This window comes from Neocloeon triangulifer, unplaced genomic scaffold (assembly GCF_031216515.1).
Source record: "Neocloeon triangulifer isolate White Clay Creek 2 clone unplaced genomic scaffold, ASM3121651v1 ptg000013l, whole genome shotgun sequence".
NCBI classification, from domain to species: Eukaryota; Metazoa; Arthropoda; class Insecta; order Ephemeroptera; family Baetidae; genus Neocloeon; species Neocloeon triangulifer.
Window position 1 is genome coordinate 1,367,215 of NW_026775555.1, and position 17,950 is coordinate 1,385,164.

The 17,950-nt window shown below is 33.9% G+C and overlaps 1 protein-coding gene across 1 annotated transcript in view; it reads left to right on the forward strand.

Moving 5' to 3' along the window:
• The first annotated feature begins 618 nt into the window (after positions 1-618).
• LOC132199018 (adipokinetic hormone/corazonin-related peptide receptor variant I-like) overlaps positions 619-17,950 on the forward strand; it is a 121,134-nt gene continuing 103,802 nt past the window's right edge. Inside the window, exon 1 of the mRNA XM_059623390.1 lies at positions 619-1,292. Coding sequence (XP_059479373.1) covers positions 753-1,292 — 540 coding nt within the window. The 5' untranslated portion in view covers positions 619-752. The remainder of the gene's footprint in view (positions 1,293-17,950) is intronic.

Here is a 17,950-nt window from a genome sequence, read left to right on the forward strand (position 1 = left end):
ATACGTAGGCTCAACAAGTTTAATAAAACTCTCACAATTAAAAATTTTTATACACAAACTTTAAATTATAACGGAGCCCAAAAAAATTTTATTTTATTTAAATGTTTTTATTATTTTCGGCAAAAACTCCAATTGTTGCGGATTTTTTCTAAAAACGATTTAATGATTTTCCAAAATTGATTTACTTCTACACACTACTTAAATGTGATTGCTTTTGGGAATCATGGAATTTTTGTACGTTTCACCAAAATGAAAATAAGAAAGTAATCAACTGAACATTCAAAAAATGTTTCCGTCTGCCAAAAAATTATGAGAGCAACTTGATTTTTGTTCGTTCAACAAATTTCTTTTTCGCTCATGAAAATAAAACGTATAAAAAATTGGCAATTGAAGACAAAAGCTTATTAAATTTTCTTCAGTCCATTAAAATGAAGATAAGGGTTGTTTTTATATACATTTTATTCGTCCAGCGCCATTCTTTTCTCTGTCTCCGTAAAAAAACTCAATGGAGAGTGGAGCGCAGCCTCACTCGGCGCAGCTAACAGGTGTTGCCACTACCGAAGCGGCGGCAGAGGGGTAGTCATCGACGGAGCGAATCAGTCTGTGCGCAACCCTCTCTCGACTCTCACTGCACAATTTTTCTCGCTCTCCCTACACAAAAAAGTGTGAAAAGTGGTGCAAATTTTTTTTAAAACTGCACGGTGCAAATGCAGTGAATAATTCCGAGTTGGTAATTAATTTTTCGCTGCACAATGGACGTGGTGGAGGAAAATTTCGTGGCCAAGATCGCGGACGAGCGTAACGCGTCGTGGCGCAACGCGTCGCTGGGCGAGGCGTACGACGACGACGCGTCGCCCACCCTTCCACCTGAGTTGCGCTTCAACACGGGCGCCCTGGTGGCCATCATCGTGTACAGCAGTCTGTTCGTGGTGGCCGCGGTGGGCAACGTGACCGTGTTCGTGACCCTGTACCGCAACCGGCACCGCAAGTCGCGCATCAACCTGATGATCATGCACCTGGCCATCGCCGACATGGTGGTCACCTTCGTCATGATCCCTCTGGAGGTCGGCTGGCGCGCCACCACCCAGTGGCTGGCCGGCAACGCCGCCTGCAAGGTGCTGCTCTTCCTCAGGGCGTTCGGCCTCTACCTCAGCTCCATGGTGCTTGTGTGCGTCAGTCTGGACCGCTACTTCGCCATCCTCTACCCCCTCAGGGTCAACGACGCCCGCCGCAGGGGCAAAATCATGCTCATCCTCGCGTGGGTCGTCTCCATCATCTGCTCATTGCCGCAGGTAATTACACCCCTGCTATTTATTCTCTTGAAGTAACGCAATCTTCTGTTGTTGTAATTTTCAAATAAAAAAATTGCGGATTTTTATTCATTTTCAGATGCGATCAAATTAGGAAGGGTATAGAGAGTGAAATTAATTCAGCATGACAAAGTAGATCAATTCTTTTTTTCACGCTGTGGCGAGAAAAAAACTTTAAACTCTAATAAATTCAAAAATGGATCTCCTCGAACATCTCTTATAAAATTTATTTTTTCCTCCTCAGTTTGATGATTTTTATAATTATCTTGATCATGATGACAATGGGTCACTAATCACAATTGGTGACTCAAACTGGTCGGCAAGTTGTACTTCAAATAACCCCTACTTTCACTTCAAATACTCTCACAATTCTCACTTCCTCCACTTCTCTCACTCTCATCTTCAAAAATCAAAGAGTGTGCATTATATGTATTAAATCTTTCTTGAACTGAATTTGATTGAGAACACTATGTTGAAAATTGATAAGATTCCATTTGTAAAAAAATTAAGCCATCTTTCAATTTCATTTTTAACATTCAAAAATTAAAACGGAGTTCACCTTTTTTTTTATCTATTATTAACAACTTTTTTTAATATTTTTTTTTTATTCCAAACAAAAATTTTACCTTCAAAGATAATTAGCCTTCAATTTTAACGAGAAAATTATTTAGGAAAATTCCAGGATGCTCTCATTATTACGCTAATGATGTTAAAGCAAAATGCGCAAGAACGTCCATATCGATTTTCTAATTAATTTTGTCAGAAAAAAAATGTTTTTCATTTTCTAACGATGCCCTTTGTTGCCAGTGTGGATTTTCATGAAAATACTTCGTGGAACAATCTCTTTTCTCTTTTATTTATTTATATTCACAATTTTTAAATTTTGCAAATGTTTTTAAAGAAAGAAAAAGCGCGTTTTTATAAATATGAAACTCTGACTAAATATTTTATCACAATACTAAAAAATTCCGTTTATAATATTCTTTTCACTGACCTCTCCATGATTCACTTTAACTAATCCGTGTGCGTGTGTTGAATTCCAATGAACCGTGCCCTTAAAAGCCTTTGTGTAAAAAAACTGCGCATTAAACTTTTTCATCAAAAATGGTAAAAAAATGAATGAATAATAATTTCATTATTTGGAACTTTTCAGGCAGGAAGGTCATGTTAAATTAAAACGCACCCATATTTGATGAGATTCAGTTATATACACTGCATATTCATTTTCAATTAATATTTTTAAATGCAGTTGATAGTAGTCAAAAACTTTTCTTAGGTTTGTCCGAAACGTATTTTTTTTGTCGATTCCAATGAAAACTGTCAATTTTTGTCCCTTTTTAAAAGTAGTGCAATAGAAAATTTTACATGTCATAAAAAAAAATAGAATTTTTATATCATTATATCATTAAATTCTCAACACATTGACAACTTTGAAAATATATGTCATTTCATTACACCGTTCATTTACCTGACGTTGCGAAATTCTTGGTATATCTCTCATCTTTTTGCTGCATTAACGGCAAATATGGAAACTAAGGCGATCCCGCTGAGGTGCTTCTAACCGAGACGCAGAGTGGGGCTAATGCCACTCTCACATTCTGTAACAAGAGGGATGCATAATAATGGATCAAATATTCAATGGAATTTAATTGAGGTTAATCGTATTTACGCAAACACATAATATCAGTGAGAAGCATTGTTTGGTTCCCTCAGAGCACTAATGGTATGCTTAACTTTGATCATAATTGATAAAATCTTCTATTTCATTTGATATTTCTAACAGAGATGGTGTTTTTCTCTGGAAAAAAAATGCGTAGTGCTAATTCAATTTCATTTTCAACGAAAATTTGATGAACCGATGTTATAAGTGGGAGAGTATAGTGAATAGTGAACGTTGCTGATTTCGTTATTCAATTTCCTCTTTACATCGAGCAGCTTGTTTACCCCTTGTAATTCTACTCCTGTTCCAACAGTAACGCAATTGAAAATGGCTCTGAAACTTAAAGAACAAGAGCAATTCCATAAATATAATGTCTTTTTTACATTTACTAAAATCGCAGAAACTTGAGATGTGAATTAATGTTTTGAATCGACCTTAACTTCATGTCAACCCACAAAAAACTAACTGGTTTCACTTTTTTTATAATACGACGCTAAGAAGACTTATCAGCTCTTTGTTGGAACAGATAAAATTTAATTGTAAGCTGACGAGTACTTATTTTTTCTTATTCTCAAATATTGATTTCCGCTTTCCGCCATGAAAGCACTTACAAACGGAATTAGGTGTATTATTTCTCTTTGAAAATTGAATATCCTTTTTACTGAAATCAGTTGGAGGACTCGAGTGCTTTCGCGCACGCCTCTCGCACACAGCAATTCACCTCCGACATGGTTCTAATTACAAGAGCGTTATATATATTCGAAATTTTCCTATTACAACTTACTTGGAATTTGTGAAATGCAGAGAGGAAACTTTTCCAATTTAATTCAGTACTTATTGAGAAGGTTCAAATAAGGAGAGGAAATACAAATTTCCAACCAACTTTGAGCTTAAACCGCACCCACTTGATTAGACCGCCTGGCAAAGTTTGTGTTCGTTGAAATTAGGATTTAATCGCATCAAAAAGCGTGGAGATTTCATGAAAGGAATTTATTTCACACGCACACGAAAAAGATTTTTTCCTCTTCAAACAAAATTGTTCCTCTTCTGTTATATATATTTAGGCGTTGTCCTCTTGGGCGCTCATCCACGTCACCGTTCCCTACCCTTCCACAGGCGGCTCTAACAAGAAGTTCTTTTCTTTCACAAATACGGCACAGAAAAAACGGTAGAATGAAAGGAAGCTGAGAAAGACTGGGCAAATAAAATACTGCAGCGCTGACCAGCCCAGTATTGGAAAGCTTTCAACTGGATGATGAATTTTGGTTGCTTTTCAAGCACACCCTCAAGCTCTCGATCGAGAAATGCCCCAAAATAAGCTTGAAGCGATTACTCCTTTGACATTTTTATGTGGGATCAGCAAAGTTGAATCTTTATTGGCTATTGCATTTACTGCAGTAAATGCATTATTGATTTAAATGATTTTTATCTAGCAAATGTGTATGCATGTTTATACATATAAAATTTTAAATTTCAGTTTGTTAATAATTAAATTAATTAAATTTAGTGTTATTTACGTTAATTTGCCTGTGAGCTGCAAAAGAAATTTTATAAAGTTATTGATGATTAATTGTTAGAATGGGGATTATGAAGTTCAATTTTTGGCATAAACGTTTGATACCACACACAATACAACGATTTTCTGTTTCTTTAGCCGTTCAAACGAGCGGGCGCCGGGTGGGCAACTTGCTGTCCCTCTATTTTCTAAATTCTGGGCAAAAGTTTTTAATACTGAATATAATTTTATTATTGAGCAGTTGTTAATGCATTATTGACAAGGACCCAAAACGTGTTAATGTGCAGGCATAATGTTTTGAATTCATTCCACACCCTGTCTTCAAATACTGACTTATTGTGATCTAACTCATTAATTGCGCTCGTTCACGCGCATTTCATTATGAAGATTAATTCGTTTGGTTGGATTGAAAGCAATATTGTTTTAAAATGTTTAAATGTATTGATAGAAAAATAATCCCGCCCACTTTGACGTGAGACCTTCACGTTTTAGCAACTTTCTTGACAGAGGTAAAGCCGTTTTTCTTAACAATTTGCAATTTCTTTCCAATTTTCATGTGCCGACTGCGCTATGTGAAAATTCTTGAATATCAAAATTTAAAATGAAAACATAATTGCTGCACAATCCAGCCGTGTTATTAATCATCATTTTTCACCGCATTTTTTAACAGCAACCTCACAGAGACCGCGCGGTCGATGGGGAATTCATTTTCACGTGGGGCGCATAAATAATGCCTTCAACGTGCCATACGCATTTTTCATAATGGAATAATGCGGTGCTGAAGTTTGAAGGAAGTCTCCTGAGGGACCAAGCACACGCTGATACGCAGTATCTCCCTTTGGCTGCGGGCTACTGCAGCCATTTTTCACCAAACAACCCTAAGGCGTCTCATTTTCTCGCGTGAAAAAATAATCTTGTTTTCGTTGCAACTTGATAGTTTGTTTGCGAAATGGTCTGATTTAAACGTGTTAGCGCTTTCTTATGCTGCTGGAATGAAATCGGTGTTTTTCTGCGCCGGCTGGTCTGAATTTCCGGAATTCATACTTCGGCGAAAATATTTCAACTGTACAGTGTTTTGGCAGGGGTCATATGATCGTGACCATATTTGAGACCCATAAAGACCATGTCAAGAGGTTTTCAAAAATATATAGTTTTACCCCATTATCTCAAAATTTATGGGTTTTACGGGACGTTCAAATTTGGATTTTGGAAAATTTCAAAAGGCTGTATCTCGGCTTCCCGTTGACGTAGAACAAAAATCCGGGTATGGTTGAATTTGTTTCATTGCCCTCTACAACTTTGCTGTTGAAAGCAAAATCGTATGTCAAAGTTCAAGGTCACTTCTGGTGACCTCGTGACCTTTGACCTCACAATTGAAGGTTATCCCCCAATTTTATTTTAATTCTGAGATAGCCATTTTGTAGAACGTGAAATTTTACGCTATATAAGAAAATAAACCAGATGGCGTTTTTTGTTAAAAAATAAATAAATAAATTAAAAGAGCAAAAAACGTGGTTTTCCGAGCATTTTTGCTGGGTAAATATGTTTGAACCACCGTAACTTTTTTTCTGGGCAAGATAGCTCCACATACCTAATAACAAAAAGTAATTGCCTTGACACGGCTCATCTAATAATGTATCACACGTGGTGGTCAGGTCACAAAAGGTCATTGACCCCGGTGACCTTTGACCTTCCCATGATTTTTTCGTCACGTGTGGCACACGATTCGAAAGAGAACATTAAGAGGGTCATTTTGGTGCCCAGAAATCTGTTGTAGCTTGATCAGAAATAAAATTATTACTGTTTTTGTAATAAAAAGTGATCAAAATCGAATTGTAAATAAACGTAATTCTAGGATAACTCTGCTTCTCTGATGGCCGTGTGGAGACGAATGAAAATATTAGAAAAAGAGCATTCTTTTAGTAATGTTTGAAGAAATTATAACTTTTAAATCAATGAAGGTCGCGTTTTCATTAATTTAGGCCCTGATAAAACCAAACCATTTGCAAATTTATCCATTTTTTCCTCATGAAAAATGACACCGTGTCCGCTCTGAAGGGTCGACTATGAGTTGACCTTTATTTGACAATTTTAAGAAAATTTCTTAAAATCTTTCCCGGAGGCGATGGCTTTTTTTCATTGATTTAAAAGTATTGCAATTAACTTTAAAATAAGAATTCAACTGGCTAGACACTTTCGTAACTGATACTCTGTCTCTATTAGTGAATTATAAGTTGACGTGTTGGTCTCTAATATAGGTTTAAAGGCGAAAAGAAAACATAAGAAAAAGGGCATTCTTTGAGTAATGATTGTAGAATTTATTACTTTTAAATGAATGAAGGTCGCGTTTTCAACAAACTAGGCCCTGATATAACCAAACCATTTGCAAATTTATCCATTATTTCCTCATGAAAAATGACACCGTGTCCGCTCTGAAGGGTCGACTATGAGTTGACCTTTATTTGACAATTTTAAGAAAATTTCTTAAAATCTTTCCCGGAGGCGATGGCTTTTTTCCATTGATTTAAAAGTATTGTAATTAACTTTAAAATAAGAATTCAACTGGCTAGACACTTTCGTAACTGATACTCTGTCTCTATTAGTGAATTATAAGTTGACGTGTTGGTCTCTAATATAGGTTTAAAGGCGAACAGAAAACATAAGAAAAAGAGCATTCTTTTTGTAATGATTGAAGAATTTATTACTTTTAAATGAATGAAGGTCGCGTTTCCAACAAACAAGGCCCTGATAAAACCAAACCATTTGCAAATTTATCCATTTTTTCCTCATGAAAAATGACACCGTGTCCGCTCTGAAGGGTCGACTATGAGTTGACCTTTATTTGACAATTTTAAGAAAATTTCTTAAAATCTTTCCCGGAGGCGATGGATTTTTTCCATTGATTTAAAAGTATTGTAATTAACTTTAAAATAAGAATTCAACTGGCTAGACACTTTCGTAACTGATACTCTGTCTCTATTAGTGAATTATAAGTTGACGTGTTGGTCTCTAATATAGATTTAAAGGCGAACAGAAAACATAAGAAAAAGAGCATTCTTTTTGTAATGATTGAAGAATTTATTACTTTTAAATGAATGAAGGTCGCGTTTCCAACAAAAAAGGCCCTGATAAAACCAAACCATTTGCAAATTTATCCATTTTTTCCTCATGAAAAATGACACCGTGTCCGCTCTGAAGGGTCGACTATGAGTTGACCTTTATTTGACAAATTTAAGAAAATTTCTTAAAATCTTTCCCGGAGGCGATGGCTTTTTTCCATTGATTTAAAAGTATTGTAATTAACTTTAAAATAAGAATTCAACTGGCTAGACACTTTCGTAACTGATACTCTGTCTATATAAATGACTTATAAGTTGACGTGTTGGTCTCTATTATAGGTTTAAAGGCGAATAGAAAACATAAGAAAAAGAGCATTCTTTTAGTAATGATTGAAGAATTTATTACTTTTAAATGAATGAAGGTCGCGTTTCCAACAAACTAGGCCCTGATAAAACCAAACCATTTGCAAATTTATCCATTTTATCCTCATGAAAAATGACACCGTGTCCGCTCTGAAGGGTCGACTATGAGTTGACCTTTATTTGACAATTTTAAGAAAATTTCTTAAAATCTTTCCCGGAGGCGATGGCTTTTTTTCATTGATTTAAAAGTATTGCAATTAACTTTAAAATAAGAATTCAACTGGCTAGACACTTTCGTAACTGATACTCTGTCTCTATTAGTGAATTATAAGTTGACGTGTTGGTCTCTAATATAGGTTTAAAGGCGAACAGAAAACATAAGAAAAAGAGCATTCTTTTAGTAATGATTGAAGAATTTATTACTTTTAAATGAATGAAGGTCGCGTTTCCAACAAACAAGGCCCTGATAAAACCAAACCATTTGCAAATTTATCCATTTTTTCCTCATGAAAAATGACACCGTGTCCGCTCTGAAGGGTCGACTATGAGTTGACCTTTATTTGACAAATTTAAGAAAATTTCTTAAAATCTTTCCCGGAGGCGATGGCTTTTTTCCATTGATTTAAAAGTATTGTAATTAACTTTAAAATAAGAATTCAACTGGCTAGACACTTTCGTAACTGATACTCTGTCTCTATTAGTGAATTATAAGTTGACGTGTTGGTCTCTATTATAGGTTTAAAGGCGAATAGAAAACATAAGAAAAAGGGCATTCTTTGAGTAATGATTGTAGAATTTATTACTTTTAAATGAATGAAGGTCGCGTTTTCAACAAACTAGGCCCTGATATAACCAAACCATTAGCAAATTTATCCATTTTTTCCTCATGAAAAATGACACCGTGTCCGCTCTGAAGGGTCGACTATGAGTTGACCTTTATTTGACAAATTTAAGAAAATTTCTTAAAATCTTTCCCTGAGGCGATGGCTTTTTTCCATAGATTTAAAAGTTTTGTAATTAACTTTAAAATGAGAATTCAACTGGCTAGACACTTTCGTAACTGATACTCTGTCTATATAAGTGACTTATTAGTTGACGTGTTGGTCTCTATTATAGGTTTAAAGGCGAATAGAAAACATAAGAAAAAGGGCATTCTTTGAGTAATGATTGTAGAATTTATTACTTTTAAATGAATGAAGGTCGCGTTTTCAACAAACTAGGCCCTGATATTACCAAACCATTTGCAAATTTATCCATTTTTTCCTCATGAAAAATGACACCGTGTCCGCTCTGAAGGGTCGACTATGAGTTGACCTTTATTTGACAAAATTAAGAAATTTTCATAAAATCTTTCACAGAGGCGATGGCTTTTTTCCATAGATTTAAAAGTATTGTAATTAACTTTAAAATAAGAATTCAACTGGCTAGACACTTTCGTAACTGATACTCTGTCTATATAAGTGACTTGTAAGTTGACGTGTTGGTCTCTATTATAGGTTTAAAGGCGAATAGAAAACATAAGAAAAAGGGCATTCTTTGAGTAATGATTGTAGAATTTATTACTTTTAAATGAATGAAGGTCGCGTTTTCAACAAACTAGGCCCTGATAAAACCAAACCATTTGCAAATTTATCCATTTTATCCTCATGAAAAATGACACCGTGTCCGCTCTGAAGGGTCGACTATGAGTTGACCTTTATTTGACGAATTTAAGAAATTTTCATAAAATCTTTCCCGGATGCGATGGCTTTTTTCCATAGATTTAAAAGTATTGTAATTAACTTTAAAATAAGAATTCAACTGGCTAGACACTTTCGTAACTGATACTCTGTCTCTATTAGTGAATTATAAGTTGACGTGTTGGTCTCTAATATAGGTTTAAAGGCGAACAGAAAACATAAGAAAAAGAGCATTCTTTTAGTAATGATTGAAGAATTTATTACTTTTAAATGAATGATGGTCGCGTTTCAAACAAACAAGGCCCTGATAAAACCAAACCATTTGCAAATTTATCCATTTTTTCCTCATGAAAAATGACACCGTGTCCGCTCTGAAGGGTCGACTATGAGTTGACCTTTATTTGACGAATTTAAGAAATTTTCATAAAATCTTTCCCGGATGCGATGGCTTTTTTCCATAGATTTAAAAGTATTGTAATTAACTTTAAAATAAGAATTCAACTGGCTAGACACTTTCGTAACTGATACTCTGTCTATATAAATGACTTATAAGTTGACGTGTTGGTCTCTATTATAGGTTTAAAGGCGAATAGAAAACATAAGAAAAAGAGCATTCTTTTAGTAATGATTGAAGAATTTATTACTTTTAAATGAATGAAGGTCGCGTTTCCAACAAACTAGGCCCTGATAAAACCAAACCATTTGCAAATTTATCCATTTTATCCTCATGAAAAATGACACCGTGTCCGCTCTGAAGGGTCGACTATGAGTTGACCTTTATTTGACAATTTTAAGAAAATTTCATAAAATCTTTCCCGGAGGCGATGGCTTTTTTTCATTGATTTAAAAGTATTGCAATTAACTTTAAAATAAGAATTCAACTGGCTAGACACTTTCGTAACTGATACTCTGTCTCTATTAGTGAATTATAAGTTGACGTGTTGGTCTCTATTATAGGTTTAAAGGCGAATAGAAAACATAAGAATAAGGGCATTCTTTGAGTAATGATTGTAGAATTTATTACTTTTAAATGAATGAAGGTCGCGTTTTCAACTAACTAGGCCCTCATATAACCAAACCATTTGCAAATTTATCCATTATTTCCTCATGAAAAATGACACCGTGTCCGCTCTGAAGGGTCGACTATGAGTTGACCTTTATTTGACAATTTTAAGAAAATTTCTTAAAATCTTTCCCAGAGGCGATGGCTTTTTTCCATTGATTTAAAAGTATTGTAATTAACTTTAAAATAAGAATTCAACTGGCTAGACACTTTCGTAACTGATACTCTGTCTCTATTAGTGAATTATAAGTTGACGTGTTGGTCTCTAATATAGGTTTAAAGGCGAACAGAAAACATAAGAAAAAGAGCATTCTTTTTGTAATGATTGAAGAATTTATTACTTTTAAATGAATGAAGGTCGCGTTTCCAACAAACAAGGCCCTGATAAAACCAAACCATTTGCAAATTTATCCATTTTTTCCTCATGAAAAATGACACCGTGTCCGCTCTGAAGGGTCGACTATGAGTTGACCTTTATTTGACAATTTTAAGAAAATTTCTTAAAATCTTTCCCGGAGGCGATGGATTTTTTCCATTGATTTAAAAGTATTGTAATTAACTTTAAAATAAGAATTCAACTGGCTAGACACTTTCGTAACTGATACTCTGTCTCTATTAGTGAATTATAAGTTGACGTGTTGGTCTCTAATATAGATTTAAAGGCGAACAGAAAACATAAGAAAAAGAGCATTCTTTTTGTAATGATTGAAGAATTTATTACTTTTAAATGAATGAAGGTCGCGTTTCCAACAAAAAAGGCCCTGATAAAACCAAACCATTTGCAAATTTATCCATTTTTTCCTCATGAAAAATGACACCGTGTCCGCTCTGAAGGGTCGACTATGAGTTGACCTTTATTTGACAAATTTAAGAAAATTTCTTAAAATCTTTCCCGGAGGCGATGGCTTTTTTCCATTGATTTAAAAGTATTGTAATTAACTTTAAAATAAGAATTCAACTGGCTAGACACTTTCGTAACTGATACTCTGTCTATATAAATGACTTATAAGTTGACGTGTTGGTCTCTATTATAGGTTTAAAGGCGAATAGAAAACATAAGAAAAAGAGCATTCTTTTAGTAATGATTGAAGAATTTATTACTTTTAAATGAATGAAGGTCGCGTTTCCAACAAACTAGGCCCTGATAAAACCAAACCATTTGCAAATTTATCCATTTTATCCTCATGAAAAATGACACCGTGTCCGCTCTGAAGGGTCGACTATGAGTTGACCTTTATTTGACAATTTTAAGAAAATTTCATAAAATCTTTCCCGGAGGCGATGGCTTTTTTTCATTGATTTAAAAGTATTGCAATTAACTTTAAAATAAGAATTCAACTGGCTAGACACTTTCGTAACTGATACTCTGTCTCTATTAGTGAATTATAAGTTGACGTGTTGGTCTCTAATATAGGTTTAAAGGCGAACAGAAAACATAAGAAAAAGAGCATTCTTTTAGTAATGATTGAAGAATTTATTACTTTTAAATGAATGAAGGTCGCGTTTCCAACAAACAAGGCCCTGATAAAACCAAACCATTTGCAAATTTATCCATTTTTTCCTCATGAAAAATGACACCGTGTCCGCTCTGAAGGGTCGACTATGAGTTGACCTTTATTTGACAAATTTAAGAAAATTTCTTAAAATCTTTCCCGGAGGCGATGGCTTTTTTCCATTGATTTAAAAGTATTGTAATTAACTTTAAAATAAGAATTCAACTGGCTAGACACTTTCGTAACTGATACTCTGTCTCTATTAGTGAATTATAAGTTGACGTGTTGGTCTCTATTATAGGTTTAAAGGCGAATAGAAAACATAAGAAAAAGGGCATTCTTTGAGTAATGATTGTAGAATTTATTACTTTTAAATGAATGAAGGTCGCGTTTTCAACAAACTAGGCCCTGATATAACCAAACCATTAGCAAATTTATCCATTTTTTCCTCATGAAAAATGACACCGTGTCCGCTCTGAAGGGTCGACTATGAGTTGACCTTTATTTGACAAATTTAAGAAAATTTCTTAAAATCTTTCCCTGAGGCGATGGCTTTTTTCCATAGATTTAAAAGTTTTGTAATTAACTTTAAAATGAGAATTCAACTGGCTAGACACTTTCGTAACTGATACTCTGTCTATATACGTGACTTATTAGTTGACGTGTTGGTCTCTATTATAGGTTTAAAGGCGAATAGAAAACATAAGAAAAAGGGCATTCTTTGAGTAATGATTGTAGAATTTATTATTTTTAAATGAATGAAGGTCGCGTTTTCAACAAACTAGGCCCTGATATTACCAAACCATTTGCAAATTTATCCATTTTTTCCTCATGAAAAATGACACCGTGTCCGCTCTGAAGGGTCGACTATGAGTTGACCTTTATTTGACAAAATTAAGAAATTTTCATAAAATCTTTCACAGAGGCGATGGCTTTTTTCCATAGATTTAAAAGTATTGTAATTAACTTTAAAATAAGAATTCAACTGGCTAGACACTTTCGTAACTGATACTCTGTCTATATAAGTGACTTGTAAGTTGACGTGTTGGTCTCTATTATAGGTTTAAAGGCGAATAGAAAACATAAGAAAAAGGGCATTCTTTGAGTAATGATTGTAGAATTTATTACTTTTAAATGAATGAAGGTCGCGTTTTCAACAAACTAGGCCCTGATAAAACCAAACCATTTGCAAATTTATCCATTTTATCCTCATGAAAAATGACACCGTGTCCGCTCTGAAGGGTCGACTATGAGTTGACCTTTATTTGACGAATTTAAGAAATTTTCATAAAATCTTTCCCGGATGCGATGGCTTTTTTCCATAGATTTAAAAGTATTGTAATTAACTTTAAAATAAGAATTCAACTGGCTAGACACTTTCGTAACTGATACTCTGTCTCTATTAGTGAATTATAAGTTGACGTGTTGGTCTCTAATATAGGTTTAAAGGCGAACAGAAAACATAAGAAAAAGAGCATTCTTTTAGTAATGATTGAAGAATTTATTACTTTTAAATGAATGATGGTCGCGTTTCAAACAAACAAGGCCCTGATAAAACCAAACCATTTGCAAATTTATCCATTTTTTCCTCATGAAAAATGACACCGTGTCCGCTCTGAAGGGTCGACTATGAGTTGACCTTTATTTGACGAATTTAAGAAATTTTCATAAAATCTTTCCCGGATGCGATGGCTTTTTTCCATAGATTTAAAAGTATTGTAATTAACTTTAAAATAAGAATTCAACTGGCTAGACACTTTCGTAACTGATACTCTGTCTATATAAATGACTTATAAGTTGACGTGTTGGTCTCTATTATAGGTTTAAAGGCGAATAGAAAACATAAGAAAAAGAGCATTCTTTTAGTAATGATTGAAGAATTTATTACTTTTAAATGAATGAAGGTCGCGTTTCCAACAAACTAGGCCCTGATAAAACCAAACCATTTGCAAATTTATCCATTTTATCCTCATGAAAAATGACACCGTGTCCACTCTGAAGGGTCGACTATGAGTTGACCTTTATTTGACAATTTTAAGAAAATTTCATAAAATCTTTCCCGGAGGCGATGGCTTTTTTCCATTGATTTAAAAGTATTGTAATTAACTTTAAAATAAGAATTCAACTGGCTAGACACTTTCGTAACTGATACTCTGTCTCTATTAGTGAATTATAAGTTGACGTGTTGGTCTCTATTATAGGTTTAAAGGCGAATAGAAAACATAAGAAAAAGGGCATTCTTTGAGTAATGATTGTAGAATTTATTACTTTTAAATGAATGAAGGTCGCGTTTTCAACAAACTAGGCCCTGATATAACCAAACCATTAGCAAATTTATCCATTTTTTCCTCATGAAAAATGACACCGTGTCCGCTCTGAAGGGTCGACTATGAGTTGACCTTTATTTGACAAATTTAAGAAAATTTCTTAAAATCTTTCCCTGAGGCGATGGCTTTTTTCCATAGATTTAAAAGTTTTGTAATTAACTTTAAAATGAGAATTCAACTGGCTAGACACTTTCGTAACTGATACTCTGTCTATATAAGTGACTTATTAGTTGACGTGTTGGTCTCTATTATAGGTTTAAAGGCGAATAGAAAACATAAGAAAAAGGGCATTCTTTGAGTAATGATTGTAGAATTTATTACTTTTAAATGAATGAAGGTCGCGTTTTCAACAAACTAGGCCCTGATATTACCAAACCATTTGCAAATTTATCCATTTTTTCCTCATGAAAAATGACACCGTGTCCGCTCTGAAGAGTCGACTATGAGTTGACCTTTATTTGACAAAATTAAGAAATTTTCATAAAATCTTTCACAGAGGCGATGGCTTTTTTCCATAGATTTAAAAGTATTGTAATTAACTTTAAAATAAGAATTCAACTGGCTAGACACTTTCGTAACTGATACTCTGTCTATATAAGTGACTTGTAAGTTGACGTGTTGGTCTCTATTATAGGTTTAAAGGCGAATAGAAAACATAAGAAAAAGGGCATTCTTTGAGTAATGATTGTAGAATTTATTACTTTTAAATGAATGAAGGTCGCGTTTTCAACAAACTAGGCCCTGATAAAACCAAACCATTTGCAAATTTATCCATTTTATCCTCATGAAAAATGACACCGTGTCCGCTCTGAAGGGTCGACTATGAGTTGACCTTTATTTGACGAATTTAAGAAATTTTCATAAAATCTTTCCCGGATGCGATGGCTTTTTTCCATAGATTTAAAAGTATTGTAATTAACTTTAAAATAAGAATTCAACTGGCTAGACACTTTCGTAACTGATACTCTGTCTCTATTAGTGAATTATAAGTTGACGTGTTGGTCTCTAATATAGGTTTAAAGGCGAACAGAAAACATAAGAAAAAGAGCATTCTTTTAGTAATGATTGAAGAATTTATTACTTTTAAATGAATGATGGTCGCGTTTCAAACAAACAAGGCCCTGATAAAACCAAACCATTTGCAAATTTATCCATTTTTTCCTCATGAAAAATGACACCGTGTCCGCTCTGAAGGGTCGACTATGAGTTGACCTTTATTTGACGAATTTAAGAAATTTTCATAAAATCTTTCCCGGATGCGATGGCTTTTTTCCATAGATTTAAAAGTATTGTAATTAACTTTAAAATAAGAATTCAACTGGCTAGACACTTTCGTAACTGATACTCTGTCTATATAAATGACTTATAAGTTGACGTGTTGGTCTCTATTATAGGTTTAAAGGCGAATAGAAAACATAAGAAAAAGAGCATTCTTTTCGTAATGATTGAAGAATTTATTACTTTTAAATGAATGAAGGTCGCGTTTCCAACAAACTAGGCCCTGATAAAACCAAACCATTTGCAAATTTATCCATTTTATCCTCATGAAAAATGACACCGTGTCCGCTCTGAAGGGTCGACTATGAGTTGACCTTTATTTGACAATTTTAAGAAAATTTCATAAAATCTTTCCCGGAGGCGATGGCTTTTTTTCATTGATTTAAAAGTATTGCAATTAACTTTAAAACAAGAATTCAACTGGCTAGACACTTTCGTAACTGATACTCTGTCTCTATTAGTGAATTATAAGTTAACGTGTTGGTCTCTATTATAGGTTTAAAGGCGAATAGAAAACATAAGAATAAGGGCATTCTTTGAGTAATGATTGTAGAATTTATTACTTTTAAATGAATGAAGGTCGCGTTTTCAACTAACTAGGCCCTCATATAACCAAACCATTTGCAAATTTATCCATTATTTCCTCATGAAAAATGACACCGTGTCCGCTCTGAAGGGTATCGACTATGAGTTGACCTTTATTTGACAATTTTAAGAAAATTTCTTAAAATCTTTCCCGGAGGCGATGGCTTTTTTCCATTGATTTAAAAGTATTGTAATTAACTTTAAAATAAGAATTCAACTGGCTAGACACTTTCGTAACTGATACTCTGTCTCTATTAGTGAATTATAAGTTGACGTGTTGGTCTCTAATATAGGTTTAAAGGCGAACAGAAAACATAAGAAAAAGAGCATTCTTTTAGTAATGATTGAAGAATTTATTACTTTTAAATGAATGAAGGTCGCGTTTCCAACAAACAAGGCCCTGATAAAACCAAACCATTTGCAAATTTATCCATTTTTTCCTCATGAAAAATGACACCGTGTCCGCTCTGAAGGGTCGACTATGAGTTGACCTTTATTTGACAAATTTAAGAAAATTTCTTAAAATCTTTCCCGGAGGCGATGACTTTTTTCCATTGATTTAAAAGTATTGTAATTAACTTTAAAATAAGAATTCAACTGGCTAGACACTTTCGTAACTGATACTCTGTCTCTATTAGTGAATTATAAGTTGACGTGTTGGTCTCTATTATAGGTTTAAAGGCGAATAGAAAACATAAGAAAAAGGGCATTCTTTGAGTAATGATTGTAGAATTTATTACTTTTAAATGAATGAAGGTCGCGTTTTCAACAAACTAGGCCCTGATATAACCAAACCATTAGCAAATTTATCCATTTTTTCCTCATGAAAAATGACACCGTGTCCGCTCTGAAGGGTCGACTATGAGTTGACCTTTATTTGACAAATTTAAGAAAATTTCTTAAAATCTTTCCCTGAGGCGATGGCTTTTTTCCATAGATTTAAAAGTTTTGTAATTAACTTTAAAATGAGAATTCAACAGGCTAGACACTTTCGTAACTGATACTCTGTCTATATAAGTGACTTATTAGTTGACGTGTTGGTCTCTATTATAGGTTTAAAGGCGAATAGAAAACATAAGAAAAAGGGCATTCTTTGAGTAATGATTGTAGAATTTATTATTTTTAAATGAATGAAGGTCGCGTTTTCAACAAACTAGGCCCTGATATTACCAAACCATTTGCAAATTTATCCATTTTTTCCTCATGAAAAATGACACCGTGTCCGCTCTGAAGGGTCGACTATGAGTTGACCTTTATTTGACAAAATTAAGAAATTTTCATAAAATCTTTCACAGAGGCGATGGCTTTTTTCCATAGATTTAAAAGTATTGTAATTAACTTTAAAATAAGAATTCAACTGGCTAGACACTTTCGTAACTGATACTCTGTCTATATAAGTGACTTGTAAGTTGACGTGTTGGTCTCTATTATAGGTTTAAAGGCGAATAGAAAACATAAGAAAAAGTGCATTCTTTGAGTAATGATTGTAGAATTTATTACTTTTAAATGAATGAAGGTCGCGTTTTCAACAAACTAGGCCCTGATAAAACCAAACCATTTGCAAATTTATCCATTTTATCCTCATGAAAAATGACACCGTGTCCGCTCTGAAGGGTC